General features: G+C 32.1%; 2 protein-coding genes across 2 annotated transcripts; both read left to right on the top strand.

Annotated features, from left to right (window-relative positions):
* The first annotated feature begins 259 nt into the window (after positions 1-259).
* On the top strand, positions 260-3,547 carry LOC127255723 (endoglucanase 1-like). The gene is made up of 6 exons (XM_051281415.1): positions 260-529; positions 679-1,089; positions 1,175-1,267; positions 1,388-1,549; positions 1,637-1,751; positions 2,945-3,547. Exons 1-6 carry the CDS (start codon positions 266-268, stop codon positions 3,433-3,435), a joined length of 1,536 nt encoding a protein of 511 aa, XP_051137372.1. The 5' UTR covers positions 260-265; the 3' UTR covers positions 3,436-3,547.
* An 8,833-nt stretch (positions 3,548-12,380) lies between these two features.
* On the top strand, positions 12,381-14,016 carry LOC127255854 (blue copper protein 1b-like). Its single transcript, XM_051281606.1, has 2 exons — positions 12,381-12,546; positions 13,712-14,016. The coding sequence occupies exons 1-2, from the start codon at positions 12,381-12,383 to the stop codon at positions 14,014-14,016; spliced, it is 471 nt and encodes a 156-aa protein (XP_051137563.1).
* Positions 14,017-20,443: the final 6,427 nt, after the last annotated feature.

Below are 20,443 nucleotides of genomic sequence, written 5' to 3'. Positions count from 1 at the left end.
TAATTATTTCCTATTTTGAAAATGTTGTAGGGTGTTTCGAATATACCAAAAACGAAATATTGCAAGGTATTTGGTACGGAGAGAATACATTACTATTATTTTTTAATTTACTACAAAATTTCAATAAAGTACATTCATCAGAAACAAAGGACATATGTAATTATATCAACTGAATATTGTGTCAAATTAAGTGATAAATTTTGGCACAATAGTTGTTGCTATATATATAGATAAAGAGGGTTGTCATCATCATATTCATATTCATATGCTACAGACATTCTACAAGCATTATTCATCAATGTCTAATTGTGCCACGAAACATACCCTCAAAATGCCCTTTCTAATTTTACTTTTCCATTTTTTCATCAACATTTCACCATCCATTGTTGCTTTCACTCCTCAAGATTATTCCGAAGCTCTCGAAAAATCAATCCTTTTCTTCGAGGGACAGAGATCCGGCCGACTACCGCCCACCCAACGCGTCAATTGGCGCGCCGATTCCGGCCTCTCCGACGGCTCCGGCTACCACGTTCGTCCCACCCACCCTCCCTCAATTTAACTAAATCCATCGCAATTAAATAATATTATTTCTATCATTCAAATTTATACTCACTTTCTTCGTAAAATCCATTTAAAAGATTTATAACATATATATATATGAATACAACGATAATACAGGTGGATCTCGTGGGAGGCTACTACGACGCCGGAGACAACGTTAAATTTGGTCTGCCGATGGCTTTCACGACGACTCTTCTGGCGTGGAGCGTCATCGAATTCGGAAGCTCCATGAAGAGCCAGACGAAGAACGCCATGGACGCAGTCCGGTGGGGCTCCGATTATCTCCTGAAAGCTTCGGCGGCGGCGCCGGAATTTTTGTACGTTCAGGTGGGAGATCCCAACAACGACCATAGCTGCTGGGAACGGCCGGAGGACATGGACACCGCCCGGAATGTCTACAAGGTCTCGCCGCAGAATCCGGGATCCGACGTCGCCGCCGAGACTGCGGCGGCGCTGGCGGCGGCGTCCATTGTGTTCAGAGATTCCGATCCTTCTTACTCTGCTAAATTGCTCCAAACTGCCAAGAAGGTCTTTTTTTTAAAGAAAAATTTATTTATTATTATTATTATTAATAATACATTTAATTTGATTTTTGGGTTGAATGAATTTGCAGGTATTCGATTTTGCAGACAGGTATAGAGGGGCTTATAGTGAGTCTCTCAGCTCAGCAGTGTGCCCGTTTTACTGCTCCTACTCTGGATACCAAGTACGGATGTGTGTTATTAATTATTATTATAATAATTTAGATTTGATTATTATAAATAAATAAATAAATAATTATTAATCATATATATATATATGTATGTATGTATGTATATGTGTGCAGGATGAGCTCCTGTGGGGAGCATCGTGGCTTCACAGGGCTTCAAAAGAGACATCATATTTGTCTTACATTGAGTCCAACGGCCACACGCTGGGAGCCGATGAAGACGACTATTCTTTCAGTTGGGATGACAAACGAGCTGGAACTAAAGTTCTTCTCTCTCAGGTAATTAATTAATTAATTTATTAATTATAAATAATAATAATAATAATAATAATAATAATAATATTTATTAATTATTATTATTATTAGGCATTCTTGGAAGAGAGCATTGAAGAATTTGAGGCGTACAAAGCACATTCGGACAGGTACATATGCTCCCTTATTCCGGACTCTCCAAGTTTTCAGCCTCAGTCATTCACCCGCGGTAAGTATGTTTGTTTATGTTTTCAATTTTGAATTCACAAGTTATTTTTTAGTATATCCTATAAAATAAAATATTTGTGTTTAATTTGATATTTTTTTTTAAAAAAAAGTTAATAGAAATTTTCTTTTATAAAAAAAAGAAAGTCCAAACAAACACATAAGTATTAGAAATATATTACTCCCTCCGTTTCAACATTGTGCAATATTTTTTTTTGGTATGTTTCAAACACCCTACAACATTTCCAAGAGAGTAAATAATTAATTATATTTAATCTCTACCCCACACTTTATCCCGTCACATCATCCAAATAAAAAAAATAAAATATATATTTTTCTTTTCATCACGTCACCTAATTTATAAATTATCTTGCTTAATACTACCTAACTAAAAGCCTGTGCCCAAAATAAATGTTGCACTTTATTTGGGACGGAGAAAGTATTATATATTTTAATATAAATTTACTTTATTTAATACGGACATATTACATAATTAATTTATATTTTCTTCATCCCAAAGATTTTAAAAAGTTATTTTAATATTTGTGGGATAGTTAAAAAAAATTATTAAGTTAATAAAAAAATAATATGAATAGTTAGAAAGAACATAAGCAAATTAGTTATTATTTGTTTAAATAATATAATAAAATTATGAATAATAATTTTTTTCGTTTACTTATATAGATTAAATATAAATTAAAGAAATGACTAAAAAAGAAAACTTGTAAGTGATTGCACTTAGTTTTACCATTTATTATTATTATTTTTTAAGACTATCAAATCAAACATTTACTTTTATTTATTATATATATTACTATCCATTTTTTTTTAAGAATGTAATATCAAACATTTATTTTTATTTATTATATTATCATCCACTTTTTTTTTTTTTAATCTAAGAATAGCATATCAAACATTTATTTTAATTTATTATATTACGCTTCAATTTAATTTCATATTCCTAACATCACATCAACATATATTTATATTACATCAAACTATTATTTAAATTCAAAAATTAACTATTTAAAAACCAAAAACCAAAATCCAAAACAAAATTAGTGCAAGTAAACTTACATAATTTAGCAATTTTTTTTTTTTTTTTTTTAAATTAAAGTGGCTTGGAAAGATCGAATATTTTTAATAAAATTTCTTTGTAGACCTAATTAAAATTTAAATGATGATTTTTTGTTTTAGGAGGACTTTACTACAAACAAAGCGAAAGCAATCTCCAATACGTGACAACAGCAACCTTCCTCCTCCTAACCTACTCCAAATATCTCACCTCCCACGGCGGCGCCGCCTCCTGCGGCGGGACAGCCGCCGTCTCCTCCGAAAAACTGGCGGCGGAGGCGAGGAAACAGGTGGACTACATTTTGGGCAACAATCCGGAAAAAATGTCGTACATGGTAGGATTCGGACAAAAATATCCGCAACGTGTCCACCACCGGGGATCGTCTTTGCCGTCGGTGCGCGCACACGCAGCCCGCATCGGGTGCCATGACGGATTCGATTATTACAACTCCGGGTCGCCGAATCCGAACATCCTAGTTGGAGCCATCGTAGGTGGTCCGGACAATCAAGATAAGTTTTCCGACGAGAGAAGTAACTATCAGCAGTCAGAGCCGGCAACTTACATTAATGCGCCGTTTGTCGGGGCTCTCGCTTTCTTTGCGGCTTCCCATTGAAGCTTATTATGCTCGCGATTGTTCGGATATGGTCGTGTTTATTTTATAGGATGAAATTATAATATATAGTATTATTTTAATGAATTATGAACCAATTTATTTAAACAATTTATTAAACGTTTGTTTGAAGTTTGAATTTTGAGTTTATATTTTAGATACTAAAAGTAATTATTTGATATAATATAAAGAGATGTTAATATGGTATTTTAATATAATATAAAAAAATTTAAAATATATATTTGCTTTGATATTTTTAAAAGAATAATTATAAAAATATTCTAAATTCCGCAAACTAACATTAATGTCTTGGAATATTTAAGGCTAATAAATTAATAAATATAAGGAAAATTGTAAAAAAAAAAAAAAAAAAATATTTAACCTTATATATTTATAGTCAATTATCAGTTTTATTACATATATATTTTTTACTCTTAAAAATATATTATATACCTTACAAAAAATTGTAATTTTGGTAGTTCAAGAATTGAAAGATGCTTTCTTCAGCAAATAAATGATGTGTACGATTTTTTAACAAAAATATATTTAACCTTATATATTAATATATATTTTTAATACAATAGTAATAATAATTTATTTTGCTTATTAATTATTTTATATCTATAAATTTACGAGTCACCATTGATATCGACGCATCTGAGATCGCTATATTTTTTTATCTTCTAATTTTAATTATAATTATATTTTAATTCATTTTTATTAGTATATTTAATTTCTGATTTGCTTACTCAATTTATTTTTGAGTGATAAAAATTCTCCATAAATATTAGAAAAAAATAAAATACATATATTAACACAATATATAATATATATACTTTATTCATAAAAAAATCAATAATTCAAGTATATTATTTTTTACATTAGTGGTATCTAACATAAAAAGTACTTTAATCCAAAAAATAAAAAGTGAAAAAATTTGGTTTAATTTGTTCATTAATTATTTTATATAATAATATAAGAATATATTTAAAGTATTTATAATTCATACATGTGTATTTATGTTTCATTTTATAAACTTATTATTTATAATTATTGTATTAAATAAATTCATACTCATCAATTTATTCATATTATTTAAATTAATTTATTATTGTTATATACTCTTTTGTCCATGATAATTATGCTATTTTTTTTTTTTTTTGTAAATTTTTTTTTAAAAAATGACATTATTATGATTGAGGGAAGGAGTATACTAATTGATTATATTACTTTGAAAATTAAATTATTTTTAATAATCGACAAATGAAGTTACCAAAGAATTTTAGGGTGACTTTAAATCCTTTGATCTTGGCGCATTTCAATGCAAAAAAATTAAAAAATAGTATTAGTATAACGGATCTGTCCGGCCTAAATTAGGGATGTCAAATGGGGCGGGTTAGCCCCGGACCCGCTCTTAATGGGCGGATTCGGGTCTAAATAATATGTTTAGGGGCGGATTGTGGATTTAAAATTTTAAACCCGGCCGGGTTTGGGGTGGGTTACGGGTTTTACTAAAAACCCGTCCCAACCCGGATTCGGATCCGAACCCGGATATTTTTTAAAATTATTATAACTAATATATATGTACATTTATATAATAAAAATATATTATTTATTTACTTAAATAATTTTAAATATAAAATTCAATTAGTCGTCTGTTCCAAATAATTTTTTAAAATTATTATACCTAATATATGTATATTTATATAATAAAAATATATTATTTATTTATTTATCTTATTTTTATGGATCAATATTTGATTGTTTTTAGATTTTTTTTGGTGCTTTTAATGCTATTTGTTTTAGTATTCGATTGTTAAAAAAATATTTATTATTATATATTTTTTTAAAAAATGAGTTTGCCGGATTGGCCGGGGTGGGTCTTGGGGCTGGGTGGAAGCGGGACGGGGCGGATCTCAGAATCTAATATTTTCTAGCGGGACGGCTCTCGGAGCCTGCAGAACCCGTCCCGAACCCGGTCCGTTGACATCCTAGTTAGATCTGGACTTAGACATGACCTGATTCTAAAATATTAGATCAAAAAGAGATCCTATTAGGTGGCCTTTCAAGACAAACATCCATTACTCCATAAGGAAAAGGAAAAGTCCACATAATGACCTAGTATCCATTTTTTTTTTTTTTTTTAATTGATCTTGTTATTTTGAAATATGCAGGTGTTTGATAATCGAATCAAATCGATCTGAACATATATTCGAAATCGCGAACCGTATTCGAGAGAAAATTTCGGTTAACCGAAAATACCGAAGACATTTGCAATATTTACAAATAACTCGAACCAAACTGAAATTAAAAAAAAAATATTAAAAATAATTCAAATTCTAATTAGATAAAAAATATTTGCAAATATTTCAAATATCTGAACCGAATATAATTATTATATAAATTTTAAAATATAATAATACGAATATATAAATATATTCGGTTCGGTTAACCGAATCGAAAAAAATATCAAAAACCGAAACCGAATCGAACCGAACAAATATCAAATATGCAATATTTGTGTTCAGACAGAATTTGCTTGGTTAACCGAAAATTCGGTTTGGTTCAGTTTAATTATGCGGTTCGATTTGATTTTTTTGTCCACCACCACTTGTAGCTCCCCATTCTCTCATGTTGCTTTTTTTTTTTTTATCACAGCTACCGCCACCGATTGCCAACAGTCTGCCACATTGTGGCTTGAATGTTGAATTGACTATTTACTATTTTAAATTTTTTATATATGTATTTGTAATGTGTTTATGTACTTTTATATTATTTTTATGGATCAACATTTGATTGTTCATATTTTTTAAATTATAATTACTTAATGTTTAATATTTTAATAAGTAAAATATTATACATATTTTAAAAAGCAAGTTTGTTGGGTTAGCACTAAGTATTCAATAAAACTTCTCCGTAAAATTAAATGTTTTGATCATTCATCATTCCAATAATCTTACAATTATTGATAAGTGTCTCTGCCAGTGGTTTTGTGAACATATCCGCAAATTGATCTTGACTTAACACATGCACCAATTTCACACTTCATTCATTCACACGATTTTGGATTAAATGAAAGCGAGCATCGAAATATTTACTTCTTTTATCATTCACTTGATTTTTTTCTACCTTAATCGTTGATTTGTTATTGGTTTGAATCATAGTTGCATGTGGTTACTTCAGTTCCATTTTGCTCAACCAATTCCTCAGTCTTATCATACGACATACACACCAAGATGTTGCCACATATTCAGATTCACACGTTCGATACTGTCACGATTAATTGTTTCTTTGAGAGCTAAGTAAACACAATATTTTTCATAAAGAACACATAGCATGCCGTACTTTTTCAATCATCTGTCATCACATCAATCATTGTCAAAGTACCTTATTAACTTTTAAACACCCACATTCGTGTACAACATCCCAAGCGATAACATTTCCTAAATGTACTGTGAGATTCGTTTCAATGCATTTTAATGTGAATAGACCGGCTTCTCCATGAACCTCAACTTACAATGCCAACGCTTAACAAAATATCTGGCCTTGTGAATGTGAGATAATGAAAACTTCCTATCAACCTCTGGTAATGACTTGCATCGACAAGCTTCTCTATCAAATTTTGAGAGTTTTAAATCAAATTCCTTAGGCGTTGATACCATATTGCAATATGCATCTTCAATTTTTTTTTTTTCATATTTCTTGTGATACAAAAAATACCTTTTCCTACTTTTTGAACCTTCAAATCAAGAAAAAATTTCATTAAGCTCAAATATGTTATCTCAAATTCCCGTATCATTGCTCCCTTAAACTATTTTATCATCTCATCATTGTTACCCATAAAAATAAGATTATTAACATAAAAAAGAACAAATAATATGCTACTTTCATTGTTTTTGGTATAAAGATCATACTCATAGTAACGTTGTTTAAACTCGTTATCCTTGAAGTATGTATCAATACGTGTATTCAATGCCCGTGGTGCTTGTTTCAGCTAATAAAATGTCTTCTTTAGTTTTAGTACCTTCTTTTCTTCTATAAGTTATAAATACCTGGGCGGTTGCTCGATGTAGAAATCTTCTTCAAGTACAAATTCAAGAATGCTAATTTGACATCTATTTAATATATCAACCATTTGAATTGAGCTATTTTTGAAATGAGTAGTCGGATTGTCTTAATTTTTATAACAGGAGCGAACTCCTCATCATAGTTGATTCTCGCCCTATGCTTATATCCCTTCGCAATAAGTCATGGCTTGTACCTTTTTATTTCTTCTTAAGCATTCATTTTTTTATTTTTTTTTAATACTCATTTCATTCCAATGGGATGATTTCCTTCCAGAAATTTGTTAGCTCTTATGTGTTGTTGTAAATAGTTGTCTTAATGTTCTCATTCATTCAAGTTTCCATTTCTTGTCTCGCACAACCCCTTCAAAGATGATATTTTCAGAATTTATCAAAAGATGTACTAAGTGCATTTCATTAGTTGAAATATACAACTCTTGCAAGCTTCGCATTCTGGGTTGTCGTGATTTGTCTTTATCATTGACATGATTTTCTCACTTCATTAATAGTCTCCATTCAATTATTCCAGTCCCACACACTTGCTTCATCTACTCGCACATCACGACATTGATCATCCTCATTTTCTTGCTTATTAGGTCGAGCAGCTTGTACCATTTTGTTTTCTCCTCATATCCAATGAAATATACATTTTTCTTTTGTCTTCGAGCTTTATTTTTTTATTGATTTGGTGCATATGCATAAGTCGTACTGCTGAACACTTTAAGCTAAGAAACTGTCACTTTTGTCCACTCCATGCCTCTTGTGGTGTTTGATCATGTAGCTTTTCATGTAGACATTAATTTTGTATATAGAGGGCATATTGTATACCTTCTGCCCCAAATCCTTTCAGTATTCTTTCGCTCTTGAGCATTGATCGAATCATGTTAAAAATAGTTCAATTTTTTCTTTTAGCCACATTAATTTTTAGGAGAGTGCGGTGCAGTTAAAAATCTTCTTATGCCTTTCTTTTACTAATTCTTCAAGAAAGTTGTTGAAGTATACTCACTATCTCGATTGAATCATACGGTTTTAACATATCTACCAACTGCCTTCTCCACCATCACTTCAAATTTTATAAACACCCCGACTTGCCATTGATTTTTCTTTAAAAAATTAGAACAATTTTTTTCATGAGAAATCATCAATAAAGCAAATAAAGTACCTTTTTCTACTGAAAGATTCGGGATTGATTTGTCAATATATATTAGTATGAAAAAACTTTAAAAGGATGTTTAGCTTGATATTTTGGCTTCTTTTGAAAGAATGTTCTTTCTTTCTTGCAAAACACACATGTTTCGCAAAATTTTCCATCACAATCTATGTTCGATAGCCCGTGCACCATATTTTTCTTTGCCAATCTTTTTAGACCACTATGGTGTGGGTTACTAAACTATAGATGCCATAGTTATATCTTATCTTCTATTTGACTTGCAAACATTTTTCTTGCATGTTTCTCAATATCAATTTGCATATACGATTTCTTCTCATTTCAACTTGAACAATCAAACGTCATTTCTTGTCCATTAGGTATAGCACCCAAACTTTTAAAAGTATCAAGTAGTCTTTTTCGTGAGTTGCTCAATATTAGAATATTGGTCTTAAGATCTGGTGCATATTAAACATCTTGGATTGACTATATCAAGCCAATGTTTTGCAAGTAACAAACAATACCTTGTCATTTGACCTCACATAACCATTTTCAGTTTTTTGCATATCTTTGAATAGGCGTTGGTGTTCGCACATATGGTTGCTCACCCCTGATTTGAGAAACCACAAAGTGTCATTGTTGATGTTGCTTTCATTTCAAGTCATTAAGAGAAAATTTTCTTTCTTTTTCTTTTCCAAGACTATGTTGGTTTCTTCTTCTATCTTTTTTCTGACTCGATAATTTTTTTTAAAATGCCAAACTCTACTACAGTTATAATATATATCAAAATTGTTAATTGTTTTCATAGTGACCATACCAGTGACACTTGTAGCACTCAATGTTAGAATAGTTCGATCGGCCTCATTTTCTACGACCATATGCTTTACCCAAACAATTTAGTTGGTTTTATTGTCTCTTCTCTTTATAGGATTCTTCACTATTGTTGCCTTGACCACCACGAACATTTTCACGAATTCCACATCCACGCCCTCTACCTCGAAAATTTTGAGAATAGAGTACTCTGTTTGTTTTTTTTTTTTTTTTTATAGACACCTTGATTTGAAGTGCTTGCTTGAGTGTCTTCTCATTCCTTTTCTTCTTGCGTTGTTTGTGTGTCTTGAGACAACTATCAAGTTCATGTACTGTAAACGCTGTGAGGTCTTTGATTCTTTGGTTGCATATATGACATCCTCAAAATTATCGGTTAATTTACGATCTTTTCTATAATTCATGCATCAGTAAAATTTTCTCCATTATAAACTAGCTGGTTAACCACGGATTGCACATGCATAATGTAGTCGGATACACTTCTTTGACTCCGTCATCTTCAAGCTTTTCAACTCATCAAAAAGAGTTTGAAGACACACTTGGTTGACACGGTCGGCTTATTTGAATATATTTTTTTAAAATGTCCTATACTTCTTTTGAAGTAGTACCAACAATCTCCTCAAAGCCAAAATCATCAACAACTTAGAACAAAATGTATAATACAACTTTATCCTTTGATAGCATCTATTTTAACGCCTTGTGTTAAGCCTCCATATATTTATGAGTTCTTCAAAACCTTCTTGAACTATCTCTCATACATCTTGAGATCCAATAAGTGATTACGTTTGAATACTCAAGTTCTTGTAATTTGCCTCCGTCAATCGTGATAATAATATTTGACCTATCAAATTTTCCATCAACATTCATACCAATTTTTTTTTTTTTTAAATCAAATATGAACACAAACAGACACAAAAACAACTACAAAATATGAAAACAATGTACAAATACTAAATTATGGAGACAAATTACTTATTTACACTTTCAGATCAAAAAAAAAAAAAAAATTCACTTATTTTTACTAAAACAATCTTGACTTCACACTTACAACCCACACACTAACCAACTGACCAAACCACGCCCATTACAAAAAAATAATATATTTGTAACGGAATTCCGTCCTTAAAGTTCACGTAGCTAACGTGATTTCATTCTTAATTCCGTCTCTAATGTCATTCATAACGAAAAAAAATAGATTTAGAGACAAAAATATTTTGTTACAAAAATGATTTTTTCTTGTAGTGCCCTTTAAAAACACAAAAAAATACTTTGGATACCATTATAACATAAATGATACTGTTATTTTAGTTTAACCCCTAGTGTTTAATCCCATATAAACTTCAACATTTTATGGTTTATTTAATAACCACTAAATCCAAATTTAATACCAAAAAAAAAAAAACCTAGTTAAATTATATTTAAGTTTATTCAATAATTCCTAAGCCTAGTAGGGTCTAGGGTGGGGTTGAAGCAAGAGGCGGAGCTACGTGGTGACCTAGGGGGTCCGCTGCCCCCCGACTCTGGTGGTTAATAGTGAATCTCAACGTCAGCTGCAGTTGGCAGAAGAAAAACAAAATCGTAGCCACCCCAACTAAAGCACTAAAACAACAAGAAAGACGAAGGAAAAAGAAAAACCGAAAAGAATGGAGAAAAAAAAAAGAAGGAGACGAGAGCTACAACAAGAATGAAAAAAAAAAAAAAGAAGAAAGAACTAAAATGGAAAAAATAATAAAAAAAAAAAAAAGAAAAAGAAGAGGGAAGAAAGAAGAAAAAGAAAAAAACACAAGTAGAAATAGGATAAGAAGCGAGCGTGTGGAGCGGCAAATAAAAATTTAGGGTTACATCAATTAATTTTTAAATAATTAAAAAAAATGTTTATATATAAAATAAACCGTGATTAATATATTTATGATTGTGTTTGCTTGTGATATTTTTTATTATTTTAAAAAATATCAATTAAATATTTATTTATTTTTATATTAAGTTAAAATATTACTTTTATAGTAAAAAAATTATATATATTAATACATTATTTATATCGTATCATGCAAATATTTAAATTTAAAATTTTATTTCTTAAAATCTACACTCCACAATTTTTTTCTATAATTATAATTATTATATAACAATTAAAAATAAATAATAGACTATTTAAACTAATTAACATAATAAAATTTAGTAAATTCACTCGAATATCTTTTAACCGAGCCCCTCGAATCAGATGGTCCTGGCTCCGCCAATTGTTGAAACAGGACGAAATGAGTCTCGGAGCCTAATATTTTTTTAAAAAGTTTGTCCCGAGATCTGTAGTGCTTTGACCTACTCCGTTCCCTTCTCTATTTTATTTATAAGAGATAGGTAAAAAATATAAGCACATGTATGGCCGATGATCAAATAAGACAAAACGTCGGAGATGATAATAATATATATTCGAGTATAGTTATTTTAGAATAATTTTAAAAACATTTCATATATTTTTTAATTTTATTTATATTCAACTATTTATTAGTATATCTTAATCCAACAATACCAGACACAATCTCAACTGCTAACCTAATTAACAGACCGTAAACTTCTTGATATTAATCAGCTGCCGACCCAGGCCAGTGTCCAAGTGTATTAAGTACCACACGACAAATGTACATACAATCATGTACTCATTTTCTTCCAAACAAACATATATATATATATATATATATTATTCCATGATTTAATTAAATATTGTAGATATTTATACCAATTCTAATTCACTTATAAATATGTTATTTCATTGCCGATTATGGCCGGCTTGCTGGCCTTCTTCTACTTCTATATATATATATATATATATATATGTATAAATTATATTTGCACTTAATTCAATCAATACGTACTACCAAAAAAATTTAGGTTTTTGCGAGGAATTGGCGATGGGTTGTAAGTTATTCTTAGTCGCGGCAGCCGTTGTCTGCATTGCCGCCGCTGCTCAAACACAGGCGACGGACTACATTGTTGGAGACTATGCTGGTTGGAAATTGGGCTTCGACTATGCCGCATGGGCGCAAGGCAAACAGTTCTTCCTTGGAGATAGGCTCGGTATGTACGCGCCCCTTGCTACTTTTAAAAATTAATTTTAGCGTTACGAGTATATATATATATATATAGAGAGAGAGACAGAACTATACTGGGACTAGGGGCAATTGACTCCAATCTTTAAAATATAGGATTTTTTTAGTGTAAAAAATAATAAAATTATGTATTTTTTTTATTATTTTGCTCTTCATATTTTTCAATTTTTTTTTATATTATAGTGTAAAAAATAATAAATTTTTGTAATTTGTTGATTTATATTTTTAGGTTTTAACTTTTTAGTAGAAATGATTTGAATTTTATTAAATTTTCTTAAATATTTCTCTAAAAAATTAATGTTTAGTTATTTTTTTCTTCATTCTTGTTTATTCGGTTGCATTGGGAGAAATCGAAAAAGACAATATTAAATAAAAAATAAAAGTGAAATAACATTTTATCCCCCTAAATTTTAGGGCTTGTTCCGTCACTATATATATATATATAAGGGCAACTATATTAAGTATATTCAACATATAACGGCTGACAACACACAAAATATATACAATATGTTTACATAAAATAAATAGAGTATATGAATTGACAGCCTATAACAATACATACTAACAGTTCATACACTAAACTACATTTTATGTACTAATTACCTTAATCAACAACCTAACAATTCTCATATATATATATATATATATATATTAAAGATAGAAAAATTTATTTCTATATTTTGAAATTGATTTAATTGGATGAAATACACTAGTAACATATTATGGACATCTTTTTCAAGTTTTCCTCATTTGTTTTTACATATTAATTTTGGGGGCTAGCCAGTTCATTTTGGTATAGTTTATCTTGTTAATTTAAATTTGTGTGAATATAAATATTATAAATACTAGATAATAGATCAATTATTTAGAAAAACAAAAAAAATAATTATATGATTAAAAAACTGTCCTTCACCCTATTTTTATATTAATTTTTCAAAAAAATAAATAAAAAATATAGTAAAAGTGTAGATAAAAAATAGCAAAATGTGCTTAAATTTTTAGACAATCTCACTATTGATTGTTAGATTCTTATAAAAAAAAAAAATTAATACTTTCATGTAACATTTTTTTTTTTTTGAAATTATTATTGGTGAATTAACTATATACTGTATTTTATACGGTTGGTGTTATAGTTTTCAAGTATAAAGCTGGGGCTCATAATGTGTACAAAGTGAACGGGACTGCCTTCCAGAGCTGCACGGTGCCGCCGTTGTCGGAAGCTCTATCCACCGGAAATGACGTTATTACCCTTGCGACTGTCGGGAGGAAGTGGTACATTTGTGGTGTCGGAAACCACTGTGCTTCCGGAATGAAGCTCGTCATCACTGTTGCGCCTTATCCGGCAGCTCCCTCTCCAGCTCCCGCTCCGGCTCCGGCTATTGGTGCCAAGAAGCCCATCGGGATTTGGAAAAATTGGAAGTTGAAAATGCACTTTTGATGACGCCTAAAATTATTATTATTATTATAATTTATTTATGTTTGTTTTTCGATTATTTCTTGATAATATATATATATATATATAGCGAGAAAATTTCAACGATTCGACAAATACAAATTAGATCAAGCGTGATAAATGATATTTGTTGTTTCATTTTTTTCAATAGAATTCTTAATATATATATTTTATCTTCTTACAAAAGTCAATATTCAATATAAAATATTATTTTTTATATTATCAATACAATTACAATATCTCACATAAAAATAATTTAAATCAAAATACTAAAACAAGCAAACCCAAGTTTAATTATTGTTTGGATGAATTGCAATATATATATTTAGGGGAAACTGTTTTTTAGGTCTCGTAACTGGATCTCCTTATCATTTTAGTCCCGTAAGTGGAGCCTGTCGCAAACTAGTCCCATAAGTGAAATTTTTTTCGCTGTTTTAGTCATCCGGCACCGGAGATGCCCGCGTGGCTCGCCGGAGGTGACGTGTCCGCCAGGTGTCCCGCTAGGTCAGCGACACCTGGCGGACACGTGGATTTATTTATTTATTTTCATTTTTTTTAAAATTTTTTAATATTTTTTAATTGGACCAAATAAAAAAATAAAAAAATACAAATGAAATTAAAAATAAATTAAAAATAAGTTTTAAAAAAATTTAAAAAAATGAATAAAAAATAAAAAAATCTACGTGTCCACCAGGTGTCCGACACCTGGTGGACACGTCACCTCCGGCGAGCCACGCGGGCGTCTCCGGAGCCGGAGGACTAAAACAGCGAAAATTTTTCACTTATGGGACTAGTTTGCGACAGACTCCACTTACAGGACTAAAATGATAAGAGATCCAGTTACGATACCTAAAAAACAGTTTACCCGTATATTTATATAATATTCAAAATAAGTGCTTTTCTTTTTTTTACAAAAAATTATTATTATAAAATTTTCAGCAATCGGCAATGTATATACAAATTTTTATTTTGTTCGGTATTTCGAACCTCTACAAATTAAATAACACATAAGTATTGTAAATATTGATGTGATTTTGTTTTATTGCTGCCTTTATTGTTATGTTTGTATTACATCAGGGCTTAGGCATTTTAATTTATTTATATAGCTAAGTTTTAGTCTGATTGTTGATCAGCTCTACATTGACCACGTGATTTGATTATTCTTGTAAATATTATTAATTCCTTCATTATTAATATAAACGTATAATTTTATTTTATTTTTAAAAAAATTAATATTACAATATAGCATATGATTGTTTTGAAGTAATTAACTATACTGTATATCAATTTGTTTAATATAAATCTTTTTTTTCCTCATTTGTTAATTATCAATTAATTGTAATTAGACACACCTCAAAGAAAAAATCATTTTTGTAACGAAGGTTTTTTGTTACTAATAATATTATAGACGAAATTATGGATGAAATTGTGTTAGCTATATGAACTTTTGGAACGTAATTCCGTTACAAATATACTAATTTTTTTTGTAGTAACATATATATATATAATTTACCAATATCACCAACGGTGTATTAATCAATAATATGACTATCCTTAAGTTTATACTAGCATTACTCATCACACTTTATGCTAATTGTTCATTATTTTGGTCATCTACATTTACTTCTTATCTTATCATCATTATCAGCTTCAATATAGTTATTCATTTTAAAAAACAGTTGGATCTTGCGATTCGGAATTCCAAAATAACTCATCGATTTCGTCGGTGTGGGTTCCGAAAGTACTCCAAAGAGCCGATCCGTCGTTGGGTTATGAAGATTTGACGAGATTGATCAAACTAAACTACGATTAACTACGGAAAGCGAGTAAATAAATTGCAGAAAGCATCTAAACGGAATTAAATTGCATAAACGAAAATAAAATAGGAAAGAAAAATATGAAAATAGACGAATTGTTCTGTTGTGCCTGTGTGTGTTGTGTTTTTTCCTAGTTTTAATCCTAAGCTAGAATAACCACCTCTCTCACTAAAAGGGATGGCTACAATTATTCCTCCACCACTCTCAACCACTTGGTAACCTCCCACTACTACCTCCAACTTCCTGGTAACCTCCCACTACTACCTCCAACTTCCTTGTAACCTCTTTCCACTACCTCCTAATTACCTAGTAACCTCCTTCCATCAGCTCCTGGTAACTTCCTTCCATAAGCTCCTAACCACCTAGTAACCTCCTTCCATCAGCTCCCAACCACTTCCATTGCCTCTGGACCGGGTTTTACTTGCTCTGAATTTCTTCCATTGCCTCTGGACCATATCTGCTACTTACTCCGACTTGTTTCCATCGTACTCCTAGCCGGTCCATGGGGATGTATCCCCAACAGCCTTGAGTTAAATGGAATCTTCGGTTTTCCTCTTATTGGCTTGTTCCATGGAGCTTTTTGAATAAAGTATGAGAGTGCATAGGTCCTCCACTAATGTTAAGTATGAAATTATTAACCCAGGGCCAACGGAGGTAGTTATCCCATTATTTGTGGAAGCTGTTGCTTTCTATCTTGTGGAGGCAACCTTTCTCCGCTTTGTGGAAGCACCGCAGTCCAATGGAGGTAGTTGTTTTCAACCCAATGGAGACAACACTTTCTGGCCTTATGGAAACATTGTTTCGGGATGGAGTCGCCATAGTCCAAGAAGTTGCTGCCCTAAGGTCCATGGAGGCTGCTGCTTTCGCCCCTGTGGAAGCACCACAATCCAATGAAAACTGTTGTCTTTGGCTCTGTGGAAGCAGTAGTCTTTGGCTCTGAGGTTTAAAGCTCCATTGTTGTTGTGCGGCTTCGTGGCCAATGAGCTCTGGCATCACTTTTGTCTTTGAGTCTCCTTCTCATTCAGGTGCTTTTGGACCCATGTCCAACAAAAACATTTATCCTCTTTGTTAGAACTTTATGTACTATTTATATATTCACTAGATTTATTTTCAAAACTATTCTCTTTCACCTAAATATCAAGAGAGAATGGCCAAACGCCATTATTATACATTGCTTGCAACTCAACCACTACATCAAAGCCTCTCTATCTTAAACTGCATATTCCTAGCAACATGCCTCATAATTATACATTGTTGGCATATTAAAAATGTCAAACCCTTTTATTTCTACTTTTGGCATATGAGCAATTATGCATGATGCTGTTGCAGCTTTTGATTGACACCATTTCTAGGAACCTGCCAACTGCATAGAGTTGACCGAGGTACTAGGTTTGAATGTATCTTACGTGTCCTACACTCAATAGAATAAGACAAACGAATATGCATTGGACAGAGGAAATGCAGGAGAGACTGTATGTATTGTCCTCTTTTACTACGTGACATTTATTGCCCTGATACACTGCCCCAAAAGTTGACACACAGTCAACTTTGTCTTTTAGTGTGCAGGATTTGTATTTAGTGTGTTATTTTGTGTTTGTATCATAGAGGATACACTACATTTCGAATTAGAATTTCTCTCAATCTGTTAGAGTATTGAGAGAGCTCATCTATGAAGAATTCAAGACGAGAATAAGGATTCTTGGAGTCGAAGCCGAAGAAGATAGTCATCCGGTAAGCAACCTTATTCTTAGCTTGGTCGTTGGCTTATTGGAGTTGTTGCGGTAGAGTAACAACCAGTCCATGAGAGTTTGTAAAACTAAATGGAGCTTGGTAGAAGATAGGTTGGGTAGTTCGGTTTGGTGTTTTATATGGTGTAAACCAAGTGTTTGGTTTAGTTAAGACTCCTGGATTGGAATCCCGCAGACATAGGTTGGAAAACCGAATTGGGTAAACAAACTTGGTGTATTGCTTTTCTTTCTGCACTTATTCAGCCATCGATTTGTGCATGAACATACACATCTGTTATAACCGTGAGACAAATACGTTGTAAAGCTGTGATTACGTTGAAAGTTTCACAGTTCCATTGTGCAAGGTACTCGGAGGCGTTGAACCTCTTCCTTGCCCCTCTCCGCGACTTCCAACATTTGGTATTAGAGTAGCATGCTCAATACCCCAAGTAGATCCGTCTGTGGTTCAAGATGAGTCGTGAAGTAATCTCGTCAATTCGTTCACCAGTGTTCGATGAGAACAACTACACCTACTGGAAAAACATGATGGAGGCCTACCTGTTAACTCTTGGTGATGAAACTTGGGAACCTGTAGAGCTTCGTTGGACTCCTCCAACCAAAGTTATGCCTGGAGAAACTCAAAACGAACCCTCAACTATTGTCCTGAAGTGAAAAAATGAGTGGATACCTGAAGAAAAAATTACTGCTGGTGGAAATACCAAAGCTGTAAATGCTACATTTGCTTCTGTCGATGAAGTTCAGTTTTCGGTCATCTTAAACTACAAGAAAGCAAAGAATGCATGGAGAGCCTTGGAAAATGCATTCAAAGGGACTGCTAAAGTTAAAGAAACAAAAATCCAAAGGGTAGAAAGTATGTTCGAAGCCTTGAAAATGACTGATGATGAAACAATGTCTGAGTTCTACACTCGATTCAAAGATGTGGTGAACCAAACATATGCTCTTGGCTTGGAATATGATGAATAAAGGTTGGTTTGAAAGATGTTGAAAAGTGTGAACAAAAAGTTCAAAAATCAAAGTCTCTACTCTTGAGGATAAGAAGAAAACCAAGAACATGAATCTTGAAACCTTAAATGGTATTTTCATGAATCGGGAGATGAATCCTATTGAAGAAGAAAGCTCAAAAGGGATTGCTCTTACTGTTGAAGATCTGGAGCTTGTCAAATCTGATGAAGAAATGTCTTTGCAGTCCAAGAAGTTGTCTCGGATGATTCATGAAAAACGTGCTCGAAATTCCAAAATTCTGGAAACAGATGTCACTATGGTGGTAAAACAACTGGTGAACAACGAAAGTATCCAGAACATAAAAGTGTTGGGTACAACAAAGAAAAAGGAGCTTATGATAAAAGCTACATGAAGAAGTTCAACACTGCTTATAGGTCAGAAAACCCAAGTGATCCGAAATGCTTTGCATGTGGCAGAATTGGTCATGTGAAAGTGGAATGTGCAATATTCAAGAAGAAAGGAAAACATGCATTTCAAGCTACCTGGACTGATGAAGAAGACACTCAAGAATCTGAAGATGAAAGTGATAATGAAAGCGTTGTTGCTTTTGTTACCAAAGAAGAAGAATCTAGTAAAGAAAAAGAAAGTGTTCTTGAAGAAGAATGTAACAATAACGATACAATCGAGATGGATATCTATGAGCTAATGGAAGCTTATGAGGAAGTTGTAGCCGAATAGAAAATTTGTGTTAAGAGAAACAAGGTTTTGATTAACACAGTTTACCATTTGGAAGCTAGAGTTGAAAAAGCTGAGGAAGTGAATCAAGAAATGTTCGATATCAATGAAGGACTTCAGAGGGAAGTCAAGCAGTTGAAAATGAAGTGTGATGATTTGAGAGAAGAAAATGATAGACTCAGAAAACGAAAGGACAAACTCGACGAAGTTTTATCGATTGGAAAGCCATTTGGAGATCATTGTGGGATAGGTTATCAAGAATCCATGAAGGTGAACCCAACTACCTTTGTAAAAGGAGGTTTGCTTACTGATGTGAAGATTCCAGAGAAACCTACAAAAGGAAAGAACACTGAAGGTCCCAAAGAAAACAGAAAGAAGAGACAAAATCAAAATCGCAGAAGGAACATACGTATCAACGCGTCGTTACAACAGAAGAGTAACTGTAAGTACTATTTTCGATTTGGTCATACTGAATCTCACTGTTTCAAGCTTGCTAGGGATTTTATGTCTGAAAAGAAGGTTAATTGGCCCTCAGAGGAGCTGAAACAAAGGGTGAATTTCAGAGTGGAATGGAGACCTAAGAAAAATCAATCTCAAATGATGTGCAATGTCATCCTATCTAGTCAAGAAACAACTAATTCATCCCGATGGTATTTTGACAGTGGATGTTCACGCCATACGACGAATCAGAAACATCTATTGAAGAACTATGTAGCTGACACTTGTGGAGAAGTGATATTTGGAGATGGAGCCAAAAGAAAAATTGTGGGCTATGATCTCTCGAAGCCAAATACCACCAAAGTTGTCGAAGGTATATTTTGTTGAAGGCTTGAGTACTAATTTCATTAGTATCAGTCAATTATGTGATGATGAGCTGCAAGTGAAGTTCACTAAGGATGCTTGTGAGGTTTACAACAACAAGAAAGAGTGAGTGATGACTGGAAAAAGGTCAATGAACAACTTCTACTTACTTGACAAACCCATGGATGTTGCATTAATCTCAAAGGATGATGAAGCCCTTCTATGGCATGCAAGACTTGGTCATGTCAGCCAACAGAGATTGATGAAGTTGAGCAAGTAAGGAATTATCAGAGGATTTCCAAAGTTTTCAAAGTTACCTAACTTCGTTTTTGGTGATTGTGCTCGAGGAAAGCAGAAGCGTATCTCTCA

This window comes from Andrographis paniculata, unplaced genomic scaffold (genome assembly GCF_009805555.1).
Source record: "Andrographis paniculata isolate CXL003 unplaced genomic scaffold, ASM980555v1 Contig54END, whole genome shotgun sequence".
Lineage (NCBI taxonomy): Eukaryota > Viridiplantae > Streptophyta > Magnoliopsida > Lamiales > Acanthaceae > Andrographis > Andrographis paniculata.
This window is presented reverse-complemented; position numbering and strand designations above follow the sequence as displayed.

What these genes read in the sequence shown, in the direction of transcription:
- LOC127255854 (XM_051281606.1), top strand. Translation starts at nt 12,381, where the DNA reads ATGGGTTGTAAGTTATTCTTAGTCGCGGCAGCCGTTGTCTGCATTGCC. An exon ending in CTTCCTTGGAGATAGGCTCG is followed by an intron (nt 12,547 to 13,711) that starts GTATGTACGCGC and finishes TTGGTGTTATAG; the next exon opens with TTTTCAAGTATAAAGCTGGG.
- LOC127255723 (XM_051281415.1), top strand. Translation starts at nt 266, where the DNA reads ATGCTACAGACATTCTACAAGCATTATTCATCAATGTCTAATTGTGCC. An exon ending in CTAAAGTTCTTCTCTCTCAG is followed by an intron (nt 1,550 to 1,636) that starts GTAATTAATTAA and finishes TATTATTATTAG; the next exon opens with GCATTCTTGGAAGAGAGCAT. An exon ending in GCCTCAGTCATTCACCCGCG is followed by an intron (nt 1,752 to 2,944) that starts GTAAGTATGTTT and finishes TTTTTGTTTTAG; the next exon opens with GAGGACTTTACTACAAACAA.